At 46.7% G+C, this 20,350-nt stretch overlaps 1 protein-coding gene across 1 annotated transcript in view; it reads left to right on the forward strand.

Moving 5' to 3' along the window:
- Positions 1–20,350, forward strand: part of OTOA (otoancorin) — a 72,230-nt gene that overhangs the window by 31,921 nt on the left and 19,959 nt on the right. The window contains exons 12-21 of the mRNA XM_029219313.1: positions 1,171–1,294; positions 3,387–3,602; positions 5,224–5,391; positions 6,142–6,282; positions 9,023–9,081; positions 9,257–9,374; positions 11,595–11,668; positions 13,757–13,892; positions 14,886–15,076; positions 16,667–16,760. Of these exons, the coding sequence (XP_029075146.1) occupies positions 1,171–1,294; positions 3,387–3,602; positions 5,224–5,391; positions 6,142–6,282; positions 9,023–9,081; positions 9,257–9,374; positions 11,595–11,668; positions 13,757–13,892; positions 14,886–15,076; positions 16,667–16,760 (1,321 nt within the window). The remainder of the gene's footprint in view (positions 1–1,170; positions 1,295–3,386; positions 3,603–5,223; positions 5,392–6,141; positions 6,283–9,022; positions 9,082–9,256; positions 9,375–11,594; positions 11,669–13,756; positions 13,893–14,885; positions 15,077–16,666; positions 16,761–20,350) is intronic.

Here is a 20,350-nt window from a genome sequence, read left to right on the forward strand (position 1 = left end):
ATATTAGTTATCCTTAACATGGTTATTAATATTCAGCCTTCACTTCTTCTGAGTCTTCTTTTTTCATCGGACACACTTTCAGATCCTTTCCCTGGCCTGGTTGCTTTCCGGTGGACGTGTCTGAGAGTGTCAGTGTCTGATCGTGATCGACCAGGTGGTCCAGCCGTGCTAAGTTAAGTAGATTTCATACTAATGCTAAGAGCATCCACTGATGAAGTGCTTAGTATCCACCAGGAAGTATGCTAATTAGCTGGTATGCCTTTTCTCATTTACCTCTCACAGTATTCCTCATTCCTTCATTCATCATATTTAAGGAAACCTCCCCGTTAAAAGCTTAGAGAGGCAGGGCCGCCCTGTACCGTAGTACAGAGTATGCACTGCACAGCCATGTGCTGCAGGCTTTCAGAGAAGTTAAGCAACTCGCTACAGGTCAGATGTCTCGTAGAGCTGGGCTTCAAACTCCAGTTGGCCTGAAGCTATGTTCTTTAACCACTGGATGCAGTGCTCCCCGTGAGACCAGGATTCAAATCCCATCTCTGCTCCTACGTTGTTCTGCCTCGTGTGTTTTTTTTTAAAGATTAAATTATTTTATTCAATTCAATAGATTTTTTTCATTAAGTTTATTTATTAAAAAGTTTTTTAAAGCATCTTTATTGGAGTATAACTGCTTTACAGTGGTGTGTTTCTGCTGTATAACGAAGTGCCTCTTGTGTTTCTTCCCTTTTGAAGTCACCATCACCTGGTAATGTTGGTTGGAAATAAACCTCTGCCTCAGGGAATCCCTCAGGGTGGACAAACCCCTTATCTCTGAGTGGAAAATTGGGGTTTTTCTGTGGCTAATTGAGCACATGCTTTCCTTGTGCCCCTTATTGCCTCAGGAGGAGAGATGGCAGAGTTGGTTGGATCTAGATTTAAGGCCCGGCACCACTACTTGCCTTGGGCAAGTCACTTGATCTCTCTGAGTCTCAGTTGACCTTTCTGTGAAATGGGGCTAATGAGAGCACCTACCCTGCAGGGCTGTGATGAGATAATCCAGGTAAAGGGCTCAGCACAGTACCTGGTACACGGCAGCTGCTATGATCGTGACCTCTTGGTGCTAACTGGGGTGGGGCTGCGGCTGTGGCCCCCAGCTCTGCGCCCTTCACCAGCATCCCTTGTCTTCTCACACAGGCTGGGGCTGCTGGTTTGTTTCTACGATGACCTGGAGCTGCTGGACGCCGCTGTGGCCCAAGTCCTCCTTCACCAGATGATCAAGTGCAGCCACCTGAGGGGCTTCCAGGCTGGTGTTCAGAAGGTGCAGAAGGGCTACAGGGCCCCGGAGCCTCAGCATCAGTTTCACTAGCCAGAGAAATGGGAAGAACAGTCTTGCCTGGCCTTTGAGAGAAAACATGTAGGGTTTATCAAGATCTAGGTCCAGCCTCGCAGGTGGTATCTCAAACACTGGGATGAGCTTAAAATGGGAAGAAACCACAAAAAATGGTAGGAAAAGCTTGAATAGATCAAAATTCAATCAGAGCGGCCACTTCAAACTTAAATGTGCATAAGGTTGCTTGGGGATCTTAAACGCAGATTTAAGGTCTGGGTGGGGCCCGAGACTCTGCATTTCTAACAAGCTTCCAGGCGATGCTGAAGCTGCTGGGCTGGTGACCATGAGTGGCATAGCAAGGAGATACAGCAGTGGTTCTTGAACCTGGTTCTATGTTAGTGGCACGCCCCTCCCCCAGGCTCTACCCCCCAGAGATTCTTGTGTCATTGGTCTGGGCTGTGGCCTCAGATGCAGCCGGGGTGGAGAGCACTGGAATGGAATGGATTTGCTGAGTTGCTAGACCAAGGTTTTGGACCAATAGGCACATGGGGACTGTCTCATTTCCCTCCTCACTCCATCTCTCTCTCCTTTCTTCCCTTAAAGTCTTAATTCTGCCCGGCTTCTCTCACTTCTTTTTGTCTTTCTCATTGTTTTAATTGAAAAGATGACATGAGAGCAGTATTCAAGAAAGTTTGATAACATCGTCAATAATTCCACAGCAGCTTCTCACACATCACAAAACCCTCGGTCCCATTTGGCACTTTACATAGTAGGCATTATCTTGGTCAGTGCGTATTTTTGTTTTCCAGGAAGAGCATCCTTCCCAAGCAAGCTTGAGCAAAAATAAGAAAATAAATGTACTTTAAGGTCACAGGGGTAGCTGTGACCAAGAAGAAAGTCAGATACAATGAGATATGAGAAAACCCTTTGGATCACCTAGGTCAGTACTCAAACCTGAAGATGCATTAGAATCACCTGGAGGGCTTGTTAAAAACAGCTTGAAAACATACCCACATCCAGAGCCTCTGATTCAGGAGGTCTGGGGCGGAGCCTGCGAACCTGCATTTCTAACAACTTCCCAGGTGATGCTGATACTACTGGTCAAGGACCACACTTTGAGAACCACTGCTGTAGGCCTTTTGCAGATGTGGGAGCCAGCTTTAGGGAAGGGGAGCTGCTGAATTTGGAGAAAGCCAGGAACTGTGACAGCTGTTTCTTTCACTTTACTCTGCTGCCCCCAAGTGGCCATCTAGAACACTTGCGTACATTCGTCTGACATGAAGATACGGTTTATGCAAGTTCAGGTGTTAAAACGTGAACCCTTCTCATTTTTTTGTACAGAGGTCACGTTGCAATAGATGAGTTTATCACCTTCTGTACCGGAAGCAGTTGGGAAGCACACTTGACTATAGCTAGACAGGCATGTTACAAAAAATAATGAAGGGGATCACAGAAATATGAAAACCTGTAACACATAATTTTAAATGAAAAATATAGAGCAGAAAATTGCACTTGTGTTCATGTTACAACTATGTGAAGACTACATGCCACAGTTATTTATAAAGGCATAAGAAGTTTTGGAAACATATACACCCAATTGCTAATCATAGTAATTTTTTTTGAGGTAAGATTTTCAGGAGACGTTCACTTTCTTGTTACTGTTGAGAATTATTTTTACATAGATTATATGTTATTATGAACCCCCCGCCCCCAGCTATTTCATGAAAGAAAAGCAGCCATATAGACAGGATATAGAGTTCAAGGTCATAAAAATAAAATAGTTGCTACGGGAGTGTGGCTGAGTTACGGGTGAAGTGAACAAAATTTCCTTCTGCCATGCTTTAAGGTTGATTTAATAACAAATTAATATTTAAATGAAGCATAAAGTGAGTTTGTAGCATACGAAAGTCAAGGCCAGAGGAGGTGGCGTTCTGAGTGGGGCAACTCACGGTTTGGGCTTAGCAGGAGTCCCTCTCCTTTTGACAGGGCAGGGTCGGTCGAGGGTGCATCCCGGGCTGTAGTCAGAAGGAACCACCATCTTGCTTGCTATCGACCCTCATCCAGCTTGCTCGCCTTCTAGCTAAAAGCCGACCTCCTGGAAATTGCCACAGAGAACCAGACCCTCAACGAGACCCTGGGCTCTTTGTCGGATGCAGTCGTGGGCTTGACCCACAGTCAGCTGGAATCCCTCTGCCCTGAGGCTGTGCACGGCGCCATCTCGACCCTCAACCAGGTCTCGGGCTGGGCCAAGAGCCAGGTCATCATCTTGTCTGCCAAATACCTGGCCCATGAGAAGGTCAGTTGGAGCTTGAACTCTATTTTAATGCCCTGAGACCCAAGGGCCAGTTATACACACACAACAGGGGCAGCCAATCAGTAAGAAGATGGTGCCAAGGGGGACTACCTGGGTTCGAATCCTTGGTCTGCCACTTATTAGCTGTGTGACACTGGAGAATTGGTTTAACTTCTCTTGGCCTCAGTGTCCCAATTTGTAAGACGGGGATACAATAGCACCTGTTCCACAGGATTATGTGAGTCAGCACACAGGAAGAGAGTAGAACAACACATGACCTAGAGTATGAGCTCAATGAGTGTTAGCTATCTCTGAGTTAATCATTTAAGCTTCCCAACAACCGTCTGAGGGCAGTAGTGTTATAACTTCCGTTTTCCAGGTCATTCATACGAGGCACAGAGTGTAAAAGGGAATTGCCAAGGCCACATGAAAGGGGCAGAGCTGGGACTGAACCCAGGGCATCTGGCTTCACATCCTGCTTGCTTTACTCCCATGCTAACTACTTCCATCATGGCACCATGACCAATGCCCACCCATTCTTACTTTCTGACTCAAGACCAAGGATAGACCATTCATCTTGTCCCTTCAGGACTTCTGGTGACTTTCGTCTGAAGGCTTCGCAGACCTTCTGTTTTGACTGGGGCCACACGGGTCCACTCTGTGAATCTGATTTTAGGGAGCTGAGGGACACTTTTCTCGTTCCTCACAGCCCTGGACCAAGAGGCTTGCCTCATTCCTGTGTCCAACTCTTCCTCCAGAGGGGGTGAGGTGACTTTTGCTAAGAAGCCAAGAGCTCAAAAGTTCTTGCCTTCTTTGGGGACAGTAAGAGACTGTCCATTCTACAGGGAGTAACTATAGGAAACCACTCAACGGTTTTTTGCAGAACCAAGGAATGTCTCTGATGATATTACATCTAGCGTCTTCACTCCAAAGGAGTGGGGGAAAAACCAAGTGTGATTCCTGTTAGTCCAGCTGTAGTTGTGTTTGTCATAAAATATCACACTCATGTCCTAAAACACTTCTTTACTTCAACTCAAAGCTTCCACATGAAGGTCGATGAGCGTGGGGCTTTGCCGTGTCAGATGCCTGCCGGTGACATACTGAGGCCAATACTGAGGCCAGTGGGCTTTCTCAGGGTCCCATGAGAGCGGGTGGGCTGGGTAAACTAAGAGTCCCACGACCTACCCGAAGGTTCTTGCCCATTGTTGCCAACGTGGGCCCAGTATCGCCTGATGTTCAGATTTTTTTTTTAATAAAGCAGAAACTCTAATATGGATTTTTATAAGATTCCTCCAATATTTAAATCTTGTCAGCTAGTTCAGATTACACACAGAAAAGCCCATCGCCTGGTCAGCTGTGGCACATGGATGGCACATTGCTAGTTGTGCTGTGGCCTCAGGTGGCATAGTGATTCCCCCAGTGGTGCAGTTGCTGGTGTCTTGTGTTTTGATACTTAACTCTCTTTCCTGATGGAAGGAAGGAGGATCTGGGAGGGCAGCTTGTGTCTTGGTCACGGTGGTGCCCCAGCAGCCGTCTGGATACTTGGCCTGCAGTAGGGCCTAGTAAACGTCCGAGTGGTGGAGGCCCGGAGCTGGGCCTCATCCTCCCTGGCCGGTGCCCCCAGGTGCTGTCCTTCTACAACGTCAGCCAGATGGGCGTGCTACTGGCTGGGGTGGGCACCCAGGCCTTCCACGCCATGGACCGCAGGGACCTCGTGCAGCTCCTGAGAAGCGCCATCTCCCTGCACGTGTCCGGCTTGTCACCTGCCCAGCAGCACGGTGTCTTGAGCAAGGTGAGAGGAAAATGTCTGGTCCGCAGCCCCGGGGCTCACAGAGCATGTGGTTTTGGGGCTTTGGGAGTGGTCTTTGTCTTTAGGTGGGGCTGTTCTGAACCTGGAGAATGCCTTCCCCTGACGCCCACCTTCTCTCCTTTCCAGAAGGAGCCTCTGGGGGTTGTGCCTTATTCTCTCCAGACCCTGGTGCTCTCCCCAGCCAGTCAAATCTGGAAGACTTTTCTTCAGTTAGGTTTCTTGCTATAATAATGTTTTAGGAGTTTGGTTTTCAAATGTGAAAATGAATCCTGAATCCCCCTACTGCTTCTGAACGCCCCTCCTTTCATGCTCTGAAGCCATGTCCATATTCCTCTTTCTCACTTGCAGTGGGTCTTCTGGGCATCCTATTCTATCAGACCTGCCAGGTCCTATTGTACAATCTGTTAAGAAACCAACCCAAAGGGTTCAGCCTAATTTCAACCAACACCTTGCAGATAGCTGTCACGCCTATGGTTAAATTAAAGAGTGTGGGTTTTGGAATAAGACAGACTTGGGCTTAAATCTCATGTATTGACTTTCAGCCTTACTCGTTAAGCCTCGGTTTTCTTATCTGTAAAATGGGGATAAGGATCATCTCCACCTCCTTGTGTTGCTGAGCAGACCTGATGGATTTTATTGCCAGTGAAGCACTAGAGAGAGTGCCTGGCCCTCACCCAATGCTCCATGTACCTTCTGCAAGATCGTTATTATGTTTCTTCTCACTTTTGACAGGTGATGGAAGCGGGAGATACCGCCTCGGGCATTGTGGAAATACAAGGGGCTTTCTTTAAGGAAGTGTCTCTCTTTGATTTATGGAGGGAACCTGGATTCAACTCCACAGTCCTGAAAGAGAAGGAGCTCCGGCGGAGTCAGGTACGACTGTGACTCCCAGAGGTGGTGCCTGGGTTTCTGACTGTCTTGTGGGAAAGGTCTGTTCTAAGGTTAATTTGGTAAAAGAAACTTATTTCTTGTGATTAAACTCAGGAGATAGAATAGCGTAGTGTTAAGTTAGACGAGACCTGAGCGTGAATTCCGGGGCTGCTGTTTATTAACTTTGGGGTCACTGCTTCTCCTCCCGCGGCCTCAGTTTTCTCCTGTGCAAAACGGGGATCATTTCTCATGAGAGTCATGCTGGGCAGTGCACTGTACATAAGAGCAGGTATCACTGGGGCCTCCTGGGGAGGGTTGTGCTGTGGAGGCCGACTTGCGGCCTCGGAACTTCCCCTGACTTGCTTTTCATTCCCTCACTCGTCAGTGTTTGTGGAGCCGCTGCCCCCCAGGCGCTGTGCATGGTGCTGGGGACACAGAAGCGAACAAAACAGAGGGAAGTCCCTGCCCTCAGGGGGCTTCCATCCTAGCGAGGGAGACAGTGCGGAAGGTCAGCAATTAAACGTGTGCCCTGTTAGGTGACAGATGCTGCTGCTGAGCACTAAGGAGGAAGTAAACCAGGGGGAGGGCCAGGCCTTTTAGGGGGTGAGCTGTTTAGACAGGTGACCTCGCTGAGCTCAGAGAGGTTGTGGAGTGGCCGCTGTGAGGACTGCCTTCTACCCTGGGCAAGAAAGGGAGCTGAGGGGTGTCTAAGAAGGGACAGGATCTGACTTTGGTTTTCGAAGAATCACTCTGGCTGCTGCATGGGGACTGAGTTGAGGAGAGCAGGGAGGAAACAAAGGGACCAGTTAAGAGGCTACTGTGTACAGTGGCCTGGACCAGGTGTTGGCAATGCAGGTGGTGGCCAATGGTCAGATTCTGGATACAGTCTGAAAGTTAACAGCGACAGAATTGGCTGTCGGATTGGATGCGGGTGTGACAGAGGGGAGGCACCAGGCCTTATGTGCCCGTGATCTGTCGCTGGTTACCCACCAGCGCCAGGTTCAGTGGGGTAGCAATTATTTTATTTACTTCCATGGTTCCCAAGGCTCTTGCTTAGGGCTGTTCACAAAGTTGGATTCAGCTGGTGGCTGGCCCTGGCGTCTCATTCATGTGTCTCACATCTGGGCTGGGGAGACTCAAACAGCTGGGGGTGTCTCTGTTTGGGTGTGGTCTCTCCATGTAGTGGGTTGAACGGTACCCCCCGAAAAGTTATGTCCACCCAAAACCTGTGGGTGGGAATGTGACCTTACTTGGAAAAAAAGGTCTTTGAAGATTTAATTAAGGTCTCAAGATGAGATCCTCCTTGATTATCTGAATGGGCCCTAAATCCAATGACAAGTGTCCTTATAAGAGCGGAAAACGCAGACAGCAGAAGAGAAGACAGACTTGAAACACACAGAGGAGAAGGCCACGTGAAGACGGAGTCAGAGACTGGAGGTGTGCAGCCACAAGCCAAGCAGAAGCCACCAGAAGCTGGAAGAGGTGGGGGAAGATTCTCCCCAAGAGCCTTCAGAAGAAACCTAGTTTGCCGACACCTTGGTTTTGGACCTCTGGCCTCCAGAGAATAAATTTCCATTGCTTTAGGCCACCAGGTTTGTGGTAATTTGTTACGGCCTTTCTAGGTGTCGGATACTGTCCAGGATGGTGGCTTTGCACAGCTGGCCTTATAGGGGTGGTTCAGGGCTCCCAAGGTGTGTGTCCCGAGAGAGAGCTAGGAGAAGCTGTCATCTTTGGTGACCTTGGAAGTCACATAGCATCACTTCTGCTGCGCTCTGTCTGTTGAGGCTGTCGCAAGCTCCCCACCACGCCACCCACCTCCAGCTACAAGCAGACTCCATCTCTTGATGGGGGAGTGGCTCCGGAAGCTTCTAGAAGAGCATATTCGGCAGAAAATATGCGATCACTTTGGAAAATATGTCCTGCCACGTATGCTTTCAAGATATTTTTGTCTCAGCAACTGAGTTGATGGAGGTGCCATTTCCTGAGATGGCGGAGATGATGGGGGGACCCTGGAACTTGATCCTGTGCCTGAGGAAATCTCTGGGGCCACACACAGAGTGCCTGGAACTTACCTCCCCTGCTGCTCCTTTCTCCTGGGCTCAGCTGTCATGTCACCGATGCCTCCGCCTAATGCCAGCTCATAATTTATTCTGTTTAGGGAATTATGTTCAAAGTTTCAGAGTCTATAAAATAGATGAATGTCGTATTTGATTGTATATGCACGTTAGGTGTTCTGTAAAATTACGTTCTTGAAACAAATGACCCCCCTGCCTACGAGGCCTTGCTCTCCTGGGGGCCCACCTGGGAGGGCTTGAGGGGAGCGCTGTTGTGAGCAGGACTTACTTTACTGTTGGAACTTTCTAGCCCATCCTGGTCTATTCATCCGTCCGTTTTGTTTTCTGGGATGCCGTGTGCTCAGAAACAGCAGGTGGGCATGAAAATAGGGGCTCTACGGGGTCCTCAACTGGGCAGCAGCTTCTTAGAGCACAGGAAGTAAACTTCCAGGCTTGCTGCCCTGGCTTTGCTCCTCATTCACCTCCTGGAGCGCCAGGTCACCTGGGGTGTGACAGCATGGACTCTGCAATTACCTGACACCAGCTCAAGTCCCAGCTCTGCCGCTTAGCAATTGTGTGGTTCTGGGTAAGTAACAAAGCCTCCATTTTCCCATCTGTAAAATGGGAGCATAGGACTCGTCACGGTAGGTGAGTGCTCCACCCCCATGGCAATCATTCTCTTCCCTCAGGCCTTGTTCCTGTTTGAGCTTCTGTCAAAGACAACCAGGAGGCCCGAGGAGCTCTTGAGGTAAGCCTGGGGCTGACGAGCCCTCTGGAGTCTCCCTCCCGCGGAGCCTATTTCCCAGGAGGGAGAGTTGGACAGTCCTGCCTGCAGCTGGTGTCAGATCAGATCTGCCTTTGCTCGCTCCTTCTTTCCTCTTCCCTACTCCCCTTTTCTCCTGGGTCCCTGTTTTGTTCTGTAGCGCAGGGCAGCTGGTCAAAGGTGTGATGTGCTCCCACATTGAGGCCATGAGCGTGGACTCCTTTCTGGCTCATTTCCAGTATTTTGAGAACAACTTCTCTCTGCTTTCACCGTATCAGGTACCCTCGAAGCACTTCCTTGTTTCTAATTCTCTCTCCCTACCCGGTCACTGGGTGAATTAACTGTGGCGTTTTAAGGTACTTGTGCCAGGATCATACTGATGTAAGTGATGATATGGGGCCAAATACTGAGCCAGGTTTTCTCCAATTTCTTTTTTAAAAGCTCCACATACCTATGTCTCTACAGCCAGAGTTTCAGTAGATTGGCTATTCTATACCCAGATTTGAACCCCAAAATTCACTTGGAAGGGATACCGTTTTGCATGTCCACAATTATGCTTTCCTGGGCCTGCAGGTCATACCCTCATCTAACTTTCATACCCTTTCCAGTGGTAGCCTAGAATGGAAATAGTCCTCTAGGAGAATTTAAGTTTTCATTTAAAACTTCATTTTCCAAATAGTTAAGGAGACTCTTTAACCCTTTGGGGAGACCAGAGGCAGTGACTGACTTTCACTGTATCTAAGTAAGTAAAAGCGGGCCTTGGGGGCAGCTTTGGACTTGGAGTGCAAACGGTCGGCTGTACAGAGTCTGAGAGGGTGAGCAGGTGGCCTGGTGCATTTCAGATCTGAATGAAAAGTTTCCAAACAATGACTTTTCTTCCCGAGAGCCAGGAAGGGAAAAGCCGGGTGTATAATCCTTTGAGATCATTAGAGGAACAGGCAAATTTTTAATGAAGCCTGTCATCCCCTCAGATTGTTCGTTCTGTCAGTGGTTCTCAAACTCGAGCTTGCATCAGCATTGCCTGGAAGGCTTGCCCACTGGGTATAACGTTTCAGTTTTGGTGGATGAATAAGTTGTGGAGATGTGCTGTACAACACAACACCTGCAGTTAACAATATGGTATCTGCATTTCACAATTCGCTAAGAGGGTTGCTCTCAAGTTATGTGCTCTGTCCACAAAAAACAAAGCAGAGGGACAGGAGGACACGTTGGGAGCTGTTGGCCATGCCTATTACCTTGATTGTGGTGGTGGTATCACAGATGTTTGCATATGCCCAACTCATCAAAGTGTATGCATTAAATATGTGCGGTTCTTTGTATATTGATTAGACCTCAGTAAAACTGTTAAAAAACCGGAGATTGCAGAGCCCCACTTGCAGAGGTTCCCTGGGGTTTCTGGGGTGAAGCCTGATATTTTTCATTTCTAATGGTTCCCTGGTGAGAACCACTGAACTATATTAAAAGCCTTGCCCAGGTAGGGTGGGAAGCAGGTTATTTCTGAAACCTGGACCTTGGCGTGGCTGTCTCCTTCCACTCATCAAACTGATGCAATGGATGGAGTTCAGGCCAGCTTTGAGGAAGACCTACATGTTCAAACAGGAAGAGTTGTCCCAATAAAGCTCCTTACCTGATTTTGCCCAGTTCTCAGAACCTTCAAATGCCAGTTAATTAGAAAATTTGCCTTGATTGTTTATCTTTTTGCTGAAAGCACATTATTATAAAACAAAACAACAGAGAGAAAGTAAAGTTTCTCCTAGAGCATGGTTTCAACAGGGGACCATTTGGCCATATCTGGAGACACCGCTGGTTGTCACACCTGGGGGAGATGCTACTGGCACCTAGCAAGTAGAGGCCAGGGATGCTACTTAACATCTCATAACGCAGAGGACCGCTCCTGCAACGCAGAGTTACACTGTCCAAAATGTCAGTAGTGCTGAGGCTGAGAATCCCTGCTCCAGGAATAACTACAGAGAAAGTTTGCTATTGACTTGGAGAATTTTTCATATATATAGAACATATCTACATGTAATTTAAGACACACAAATGAGCTCATACCATACACAGTGTTCTGTTTAAATGTATATAATGTGCATGCGTGCGTGCACACACACACACACACACACACCCACACACACCCACGCATAAATCTACCGTATGGAAACAAAGTAGTTGCATAGTATTCCATTGTATGGCTATACCATAATTTACTTAACCAGTCCCCTACGGATGTATATCAAGGTTACATCTCACTGCTTGCAGTTATAAATAAAACTGTGGTGAGCATTCTCAAACTTAAATTTTTGTGTGCATCTTATTATCGCCTCAGTTTCTTCATCCATAAATTGGGTGCAGTAGTGTTACCTACACTGTAGGGTGTTCTGTTTAATAAGTGAACGTATGTAAAGCACTTAGGACAGTGCCTGACACACCGAAAGCACAATCTGTGTTTGCCCTTGTTATTATTGGACTAAATTCCTGGAACTGCTTTAATCTTTTAGATTAATTGTTTGGCGTGGAAATACTGGGAAGTTTCCAGGTCCTCTATGCCACCCTTCCTGTTGGCTACACTCCCGTAAGTGAACATCAGTCTCCCTTTCTGGCTCAGTAAGATTGGCATGTGTCACCAAAGCCAAAGTGATTCTCTCTCCCTGGGTGTTGGTGAGGAAACAGGGGCAAGTGGACAGTGCCTTCGACAGTTAAGTCCTTGAGAATCAGGATTTAAATTCTGAGCCTCACGTTGATATTTTAGACGGACTCTTCTGCTTTTTCTTGTTATTTAAAAACCAAAGCCAAAGCAACCTGAGCCTGAATGAGTGAGTGCCAGTGAAGCAGGTCACATCTGGGCTGGCCTCACAGCTGTGTCCAGGCTCCAGGGGAATCAGGGCTGACGGAAGCAGTGGGGATTTCTCCTGGTATGTGTGGGTGTTCAGGCATGGGGGGCAACCCTGCTTTTTAAATATGGTCTGGACACTGTTTCTCTCTTTTCCTCTTTATTTCCCTCTCCCTTCTCTTGCTGCCATTGTCTTCATTGAATTAAAAATATTTATTGAGTGCTTACTACATACTAAGCTCTCAGAGATAAGTAAATTCTCCCCTTATAAGAGCTTACAATCTCATGGAGGAAAAACAGACAAGCATGAAGCCAATTGTAATATCAAGTTGATATTTGGTTGAAAGTGACAGAACCTTGACTCAAACTGGCTTAGGCAATAAAAGGTAATTTTGGATTCAGGAGAGTCCAGGGATGGACTTCAGGCATGGCTGGATCCAGGGGCTCAAATGAGAAGGGCAGAAAGATCAGGGAGGGCTTGTGTGACGCCTTGGGGTGTTTTACTTGTATTCTGGGAGAGATCATCACTACTGTCCATATAGAGGATGGAGTGCAGGGGGCCTGGCTGGAAGGAGAGAGACAGTGGAAACTTATTTCTGTAAACTTGACCTTGGCATGGCTGTCTTCTTCCACACATCCATGTCTCAGCTCAAATAGTACTGCCTTCAGAGGGGCTCTCCTGGCTGTTCCCTTATCATTCTGCATTATAGAGCCATTTAATTTTCTTCCTTACATTCATCACTAGCTGAAATGATCTGTTTTATTAACTGGTTTCTGTGTTTCTTCCCCCTACAGCATCCCAAAAGCAGGGACCTTCCCCTCATGTCTTGTTCATGGTGGTAGCTGGTGCCCAGCACAGTGGTTGGCATGCAACAGATGCTCTGTATATATCTGCCAAATGAATGAATGAAGAAATAAATAAGATGGTGATACTAGGACTGGAGAGGCGAGAACAGATTTGAGTAATATTAAGATGCTAGCAAGGACAGATTTGGGGATAAAGAGACAAAGGAGTCTGGGATGGCAGAGAGGAGGCAGAACATGTTTGGGGGAGGAGGTTGAATTTGCTTTGGGAACAGTCAGGTGGCCATGATGCCACATGGCTCCAGAGCAGTCTTTCTCAACCTTTATTTCATTATTGCCTCCCGAAGGGGAAAAACTTAATTTCTCCCTAATGAGAGAAATTACAAGGAGTAAGATTTTGTTGAGTAGGGTTGAGCTTTGGCGGATCACAAATCATTGTAATAACTAAGATTCCCTTTCCCCATCCCTCCCTCTCCCTGAACCAGTTTCTCCCCACGGGGATGATATCGCTCCTGTTGAGAATATACGGTCAAGAGCTTGGAGGAGAGTTCTGGACTGGGGTTGACAGAACTGGGAGTCATTTCTCTTACTTTCTCCACTCTCTCCTTCTCATCCTTTTCCCTCCACTTTGTGTTTTATTCTCTCTTCTCTTTGTCTCTTTCTTCTTCTACCTTTTCATTTCCTTTCTCCTCATCTCCCCTCAACCAGTCCACCAGCCAAGCTCTGTTTATGGAGATCCTGTTCTCTGTTCAGTGCTGCTGGGTCATGGAAGAAGGGCATGATGGGAAGCTTGTTTCCCACCTGTAGGAGAAGAGCATTATGCAAAGTTTGTTTCCCACCCACAAATTAGGAAAATGATGGGTGGGAGGCTTGCTACCTGCCCAAAGGAGACAGAACATCTCTGGGGAGAACCAGCATTTAAGGAACACCCCTGTGATAAGCTCTTGGGCATACAGACCCTGATTTCAGGGACAAATACAGAGCAGCCACTGTTTTCCTTCCCTCATTCTCTCCATCTCTCTCCAGGGCTCGCTACCTCGCTTCTGTCCCAGCCTCCCAGTGTGTGCCCTTTCTGATCAGCCTGGGGAAGAGTCAGTTGGACTCCTTGGTTTTAGATTCCCACAAAAAGAATTCAGTCCTCAAGAAAGTACAGCAGTGCCTGGTAAGGAAACTCTTCCTGGGTGACACTTTCACTGGTGTCCCTTCCCCTCCAGGTATCTGTGGCCATCCTGGGGAGCCCTCAGGGGATCTGGCTGGGCTCTCAAGTCTGATGTGATGGCCACAAGTCTGACTTGTGGGCTCTGAAAGCGCTGGGTAGAACACTCTTGGCTACTGGTTCTGGGGACTGCCATTCTGGGGCCTGAATGTTGAGAGGCCACTCTGGAGGACAGGAAGGAGCACAGCACAGAGTCTGGGTTCTAGACACACCTCTGCCACTGCCTGGTTAGGTGGCTTTGGACAGGTCAGTTCGCCTTCCCGAGCCTTGGTCTCCTCATCTGTAAGATGGGTGCTATAGCACTTTACTCATGGAGTATTGAGGACATGAAATAGGTAATATATTGTTTAATGCAAAGGCCCAATGGGCAGAGGTGACAGTTTCTTTATCTTGAAAAAGTGGGTGATATTAGTACTTACCTCTTTTTTTTTTTTTTTTTTTTTTTAGTACTTACCCCTTAAGGTTACTTTGAAGATGAATGGATTAAGGCATGGAAATACTTAGAACAGTGCCTGGCACATAGTAAGCACTCGATAAATGTTAGCTATTTTTGTCATTTTGAGAAAGAGCTCTGGAGGCTTTCAAGGGCCGTACAGACTTGGAAGCGCTGTTTTTATTATTGCAGTACTATCGTTATAATGGTTACTGAACTCTGAGGTATCCTCAGAGCAATCACAGTGACGCTGACCACAGCCTCACTGAGTGAATGCTCACGATGTACGTCTTCCACCCACACCCGCCCCCCGTGGGGTCCCCCAGACTTCTGGGGCCGGCACCCCTGGGGTAAAATTAGGCCCCGTGCCTTCTCTACAGGTCCATGGCAGGGTAGGCGATTCAGATCCTGGAACCTTGACGAGGTTTGGGGTCGGGGAGTGTTTTACGGGATCACGATCTTGAGCCCCACTGGACCTTTCCACCAGCTCCGCGTGTTGGTTTCAGAACGACTCCGTTGCTGACGAGTTCACCGTGGACATCCTGGGAAACTTGCTCTGTCACTTGCCAGCAGCCGTCATCCACCGTGGGGTGTCCCCCAGGGCCTGGGCCACTGCCCTGCACAGCCTCAGAGACTGCCTGGACCTCAGCCCCCAGCAGAAGGTGGCAGTGAGGCTCAGGCTCTTGGAACAGCACGGGTGAGGAGGGCCCGGGCTCGGCTCCAGGGCTGGGGTAGGGGGGCTGGCGAAGGGGCACCCGGCCCTGGCTCTCCTGCCTCAGGGCGGAGTCTCTAACTTAGGATGAGGTTAGACACTTAGATTTATTCTGGAAACATGATCTTTTTTCTTTTGGCCTCAGATTCCCTGTAAAGTGAGAATGATAGCTGTTCTACAGGCCTCATGTGGTTGTCACCAATACCTCTTGGCTTGTGGAAAGGGAAAGGGTTTCAAAAACATGGCACTTTACAAATGCGTGGAGGTGTTATTATTATTTTTGTTGTGAAACACCACCACCAATGATACTAATGCAGATAATCGAGGCACCGTCAGCTCTGGGTGAGTGAGAAGTCCCTGGGGGAAGACAGCTGTTCTTTCCCATGCAGAGTTTTCTGAAGTTAGGTCAGATATTTGAGTAGGGCCTAGATATCGGTCAACGGTTAGACAACAAATGTTTTTGGAGTAATTACTGTGTCCCAGACACTTACTATTATATAGAGTTTAAGAGCTGGGACTTGGGAGCTTGACTCCTTGGGTTAAATTTTTCTACCGTCTGCTGTCTGTGTGATCTGGGAAAAGATACTCAGTCTTTTGCACTTTATTTTTGCATCTGTAGGATGGGGACAGTGAGAGTCCCCACAGGGCTGTTGTGATGATTAGCTGAGTTAATGCATTAAGTGTTAAAGCACTTACAACAGTGCCTGGCATGTAGTACTGAGTATGTGACGACAGCATTTTGACTAGGAATGAAGATACAGTGGTTATTATTAAGTGTGGCTCCTGCCCTCATGGAACTTACAGTCTATTGGGGTAATATCGTTAAATCAAAGAGTTAAGAGGAGGCTTTTTGGCCGGGGGTGGTTTGCCTTGGTCCTAGGAGAAGGGTTATCATTGCTAACTGGGCAGACCTCCTTTAGAGATATCCTAGTGTGAGGCACTTCCCCGTAGACATTTGAGGTCTCCGTAAGAACAACAGTGGATCCTGTGTCAGTGCTGTTATTATTCTGCCAGGCTCGAGAGGAAATTTCATCTTGCTATAGGAGGAGACCGTTACGGTAATTTAAAAGGAGCCAATATATCTTTACTGTTCTGTTGAGAAAAGGGAGGAAGGAAACACTCTGATGCAAATGACGGAAATTCAGTAGCTCAATTCACACTAAAACATGGGAGTTAACTGAGTTTAGAAATGGATGGGACTTCACGCATGGCTGGATCCAGGGGCTCAAATGATGTCATCAGGAATGTGTTCCTCCCATCTCTCAGCTCTGTATTCTTGGTTGTGGCCTTTATTTTCTCCATTTGGTGAGAGGAATGGCCTCCAGTATCCTTTTTACTGCTAGAGATGCCAGAAGAAAGAGAGAGCTTCTCTAGTAGTTCCATCACAATTGCCAGGGATGACTCTGATTGGTCCGTTTGCATCACATGTCTATTTTCTTGGTTAGGGACGTGGGACCAAGTGATTGACAGCCTCTCCAGGTATAAAGATAATCTTTTCCTAAAAGAAAAAGATGCTGGGGGACAAGGACAAGCGCGTGATTTTTCCATTTACTGTTTATTATTATCTCTCCTTAGACTCCCCCAGAACTGGACAGCTGAGACTACAAAGGATTTGGGACCCTTTCTAGTACTTTTCTCAGGAGATGAATTAAGCTCTGTTGCCACAAAGGTACCTCTGCGTTGTATCTTTAGAAGGCTGAAGGAGTTTGAAGGGGAGAGAAAGTGTGGTTAGTTATATTCCCTTGGGTTTGCTGCCAGTTTGTTTTTCTGGAAACTTCCTGCCTGCCTCAAAGAGCTCAGGTGTTTCCAGCTCCACTCCAGGATGCCCAAGGTTCAGGGAAAGGGAGTGAGGCAGCCGCTAAACGAGCTCAGGGTCTTTCACTTGGCCTCCAGGCAGATGTGCACAGGCTGGGAGCTGTCATTTAGCTGCCACTCTGCTATCTGTGTGCTTCCCACATGCACGCCTGTTCGAGGGCTTACACCCACCAGCGCCATATGCGCACGCATATGTGTGTCCAGTGTGTGCAATCACATGGGCAAACATATTTAATCCAAAACCACATCTTTATTGAGCACTGCCTTTGGGGGTAACACTCTACTTGGAGTAACTCTCCAAGAGTTAGACAAGGCCAAGAGGCATGCCAGATGAGCACGTACTAGTCAGCTTCTGCTGTGTAACAAAGCCACACAATCTCACCGGCATGCAACAAGAAGCATTTATTTCTTGCTGACTGGTCTGTGGATCTGGGACACTGAGTTTGCCTCTAGGGCTAGGCTACCTGGAGCGTGTTCTTCTCACAGTCAAAGTCTGAAACTCTAGAAAAGGGAGTGCAAAGTGCAGTTCTCCTTAAGGCCTGGGCTGGAAAATGGCCGGCTGTCACTTTCTATTGGCCAAAGGAAGTCTCGTGAGCAAGCCCACCTCAGTGGGACAGGAAGTCTCCTCCATGCAGGCGGAGGGTGGGGTAAGAGGGGATGTTTGCTGAACAAGAGTTAGATCAACCACAAAGCACATCCATACACCCTCACCCCTGTACTCACACACGCAAGATGTATGTTGTCATACACGCTCAGGGGGCCTGAGCACCTGGCACGTCACCCAGGTTCACACATGCACAGCAACATTCCAGTGTCCAGTCATGGTAAAATCACCTCCTGGGGTGTCCAAACCTAGAGTCGTAAGCAGCAGCTGCATATATCTTAGATGCTTATCTAATCTTTTTTAAAAAATCAGCTTTTGAAATCGAAAAAGACTTGTATCAACATGGTTAAATCTCAGAAACACAGTGTATGGAAGTTGCAAAAAAATATGTACAGTAGGATATGAAGTAAATAAATACTAGTTAATTTTAAACACATGCAAAACAATGCCATATGTAAGAGAACTTTAAAAGTACATGAGAATGGTTAATTATCAAATATCAAATTCAGGGTGACAGTTACTTCTGGGGAAGGAGGGAGGCCAAGGGTGAGGGAGGGAGCTATCAATTATATTTGTGATGTTTTATTTCTTAAGCTGGGCTCTGGGCACATGGGTGCTTTGTTGTATTATTCTCTCTACTTTTTGTTTTAATGCCTGAAATGTTTAGTAGAACAAGTAATACATGCTCCTGGTTAGAAAATCCCAACTATACCAAAGGCTATAGGATGAGAAGTTTCTCGCCCCACATTTCTAGGTTCCTAGCTTCTCTCCTCAACAGCAGTTGCTGTTCCCAGATTCTTCTGCATCCTTTCTGGAAAATCTTCCTCCTGCCTTTACATGTTCTCCCTTTAAAAATACAAAATGGAAAATACTCTGCTGTGAAATTTGCTCTTTAGAAGTTAACTATTTATCTTAGAGCAGTTTTGCTCGTGACCTTAGCTGCACGTGGGAATCACTGGGGAAATTCTAAAAGGGACAGACACATGGACCCCACCCCAGACCAATGGTCTCAGAATCTCTAGGGCAGGGCCCAGGTGTCTGTGGATTTCCCAGGTGCTTCTCACCTACAGCCTGGGCTGGGAACTACTGGCTTAGACTGTGACTCAGATTCTGAAGATTAGAAGAAGGAGGAACTATAAAACCCAGGACTTTTGGGGCACACTCTTTTGGTGACTGGGACGCAGAGACACACTGCTATAGGGAAGTGTTTGATGAATTCTCTAGACCCTTGGATATATTACCAATAGTACCCTGAGCTTGACAAAGTGCATCAGCTCTAGATGAGAAATGGCACCTTCTCCAGGGCAACCAGAGGCCCCCTCGTTGCTAGTCTTCTCCTAGAACTCAGAGATAACTCTTTCCTCCTCCTTTTATAGATATAAATTTTAACAAAAATTAACAAACAGTACCAACCCCAAAAGACATAGGCATACATACATTTTATAGATATTATCCGATGGTAATGATGCACCATCTGACAGTCCCACAGAGAAATAAGTATGCATATTTCCTACATCTTGGCCAGCATTAGGTATTATCACTTTATTTTATTATTGACAATCTCATGGGTGAAAAACAATATATACTTATGTTATTGAACACGTATTGGATTAGTACTGAGATTGGGTATCATTTTCTATGATTCTTTGTAGAGACTAGTTGGGCTAGGGATTAAATTTACATGAGAAGCTGCTACAAGCATACCTCGGAGATATTATGGGTTGGGTTACTGACCACTGCAATAAAGTGAATATTGCAATAAATCAAGTCGCATGAGTTTTTTGGTTTCCAAGTGCATATGAAAGTTATGTGTACACTATACTGTAGTCTGTTAGTGTGCGATAGCATTATGTCTAAAAAAACAATGTAAATACATTAATTAAAAAATACTTTATTGCTAAAAAAATGCTAACCATCATCTGAGCCTTCAGTGAGGTGTAACCTTTTGCCAGTGGAGGCTCTTGTCTCGATGTTGACGGCTGCTGTCTGATCGGGGTGGTGCTTGCTGGGGTGGCTGTGTCAATTTCCTAAGATAGGACAGTGAAGTTTGAGGCATCAAGTGACTTCCTTTCACTAATGATTCCTCTGCAGCATGCAATGCTGTTTGATAGCATTTTACCCACAGCAGAACTGCTTTCACGACTGGAGTCAATCCTCTCAAACCCTGCTGCTGCTTTATCAACTAAGTTATGATTATGTAATATTCTAAATCATTTGTTCTGATTTCAACAGTCTTCACCAGGAGCAGTTCCATCTCAAGAAACCACTTTCTTTGCTCATCCGTAAGAAGCAACTCCTTACCCATTAAAGTTTTATGGGATTGCAGAAATTCAGTCACATCTTTAGGCTTCACTTCTGTTTCTAGTTCTCTTGCTATTTCCACCACATCTGCAGTTACTTCCTCCACCGATGTCTTGAACCCCTCAAAGTCATCCATGGGGGTTGAAATCAACTTCTTCCAAACTTCTGTTAATATTGATGTTTTGACCTCTTCCCATGAATCACAGATGTTCTTAATGGCATCTAGAATGGTTAATCCTTCCCAAGAGGTTTTCAATTTACTTTGCCCAGATCCATCAGAGGAATCATTATCTATGGCAGCTATAGTCTTAAGAAATGTATTCCTTAAATAATAAGACTGGAAAGTGAAAATTATTCCTTGATCCATGGGCTACAGAATGGATATTGCGTTAGAAGGCGTGAAAACAACATCAATCTCATTGGACATCTCCATCAGAGCTCTTGGGTGACCAGGTGCATTGTCAATGAGCAGTAATATTTTGAAAAGAATCTTTTTTGTCTGAGCAGTAGGTCTCGATAGTGGGCTTAAAATATTCAGT

Source organism: Monodon monoceros, unplaced genomic scaffold, assembly GCF_005190385.1.
Source record: "Monodon monoceros isolate NGI ecotype Baffin Bay Population unplaced genomic scaffold, NGI_Narwhal_1 Super_Scaffold_13, whole genome shotgun sequence".
Classification (NCBI taxonomy): Eukaryota; Metazoa; Chordata; class Mammalia; order Artiodactyla; family Monodontidae; genus Monodon; species Monodon monoceros.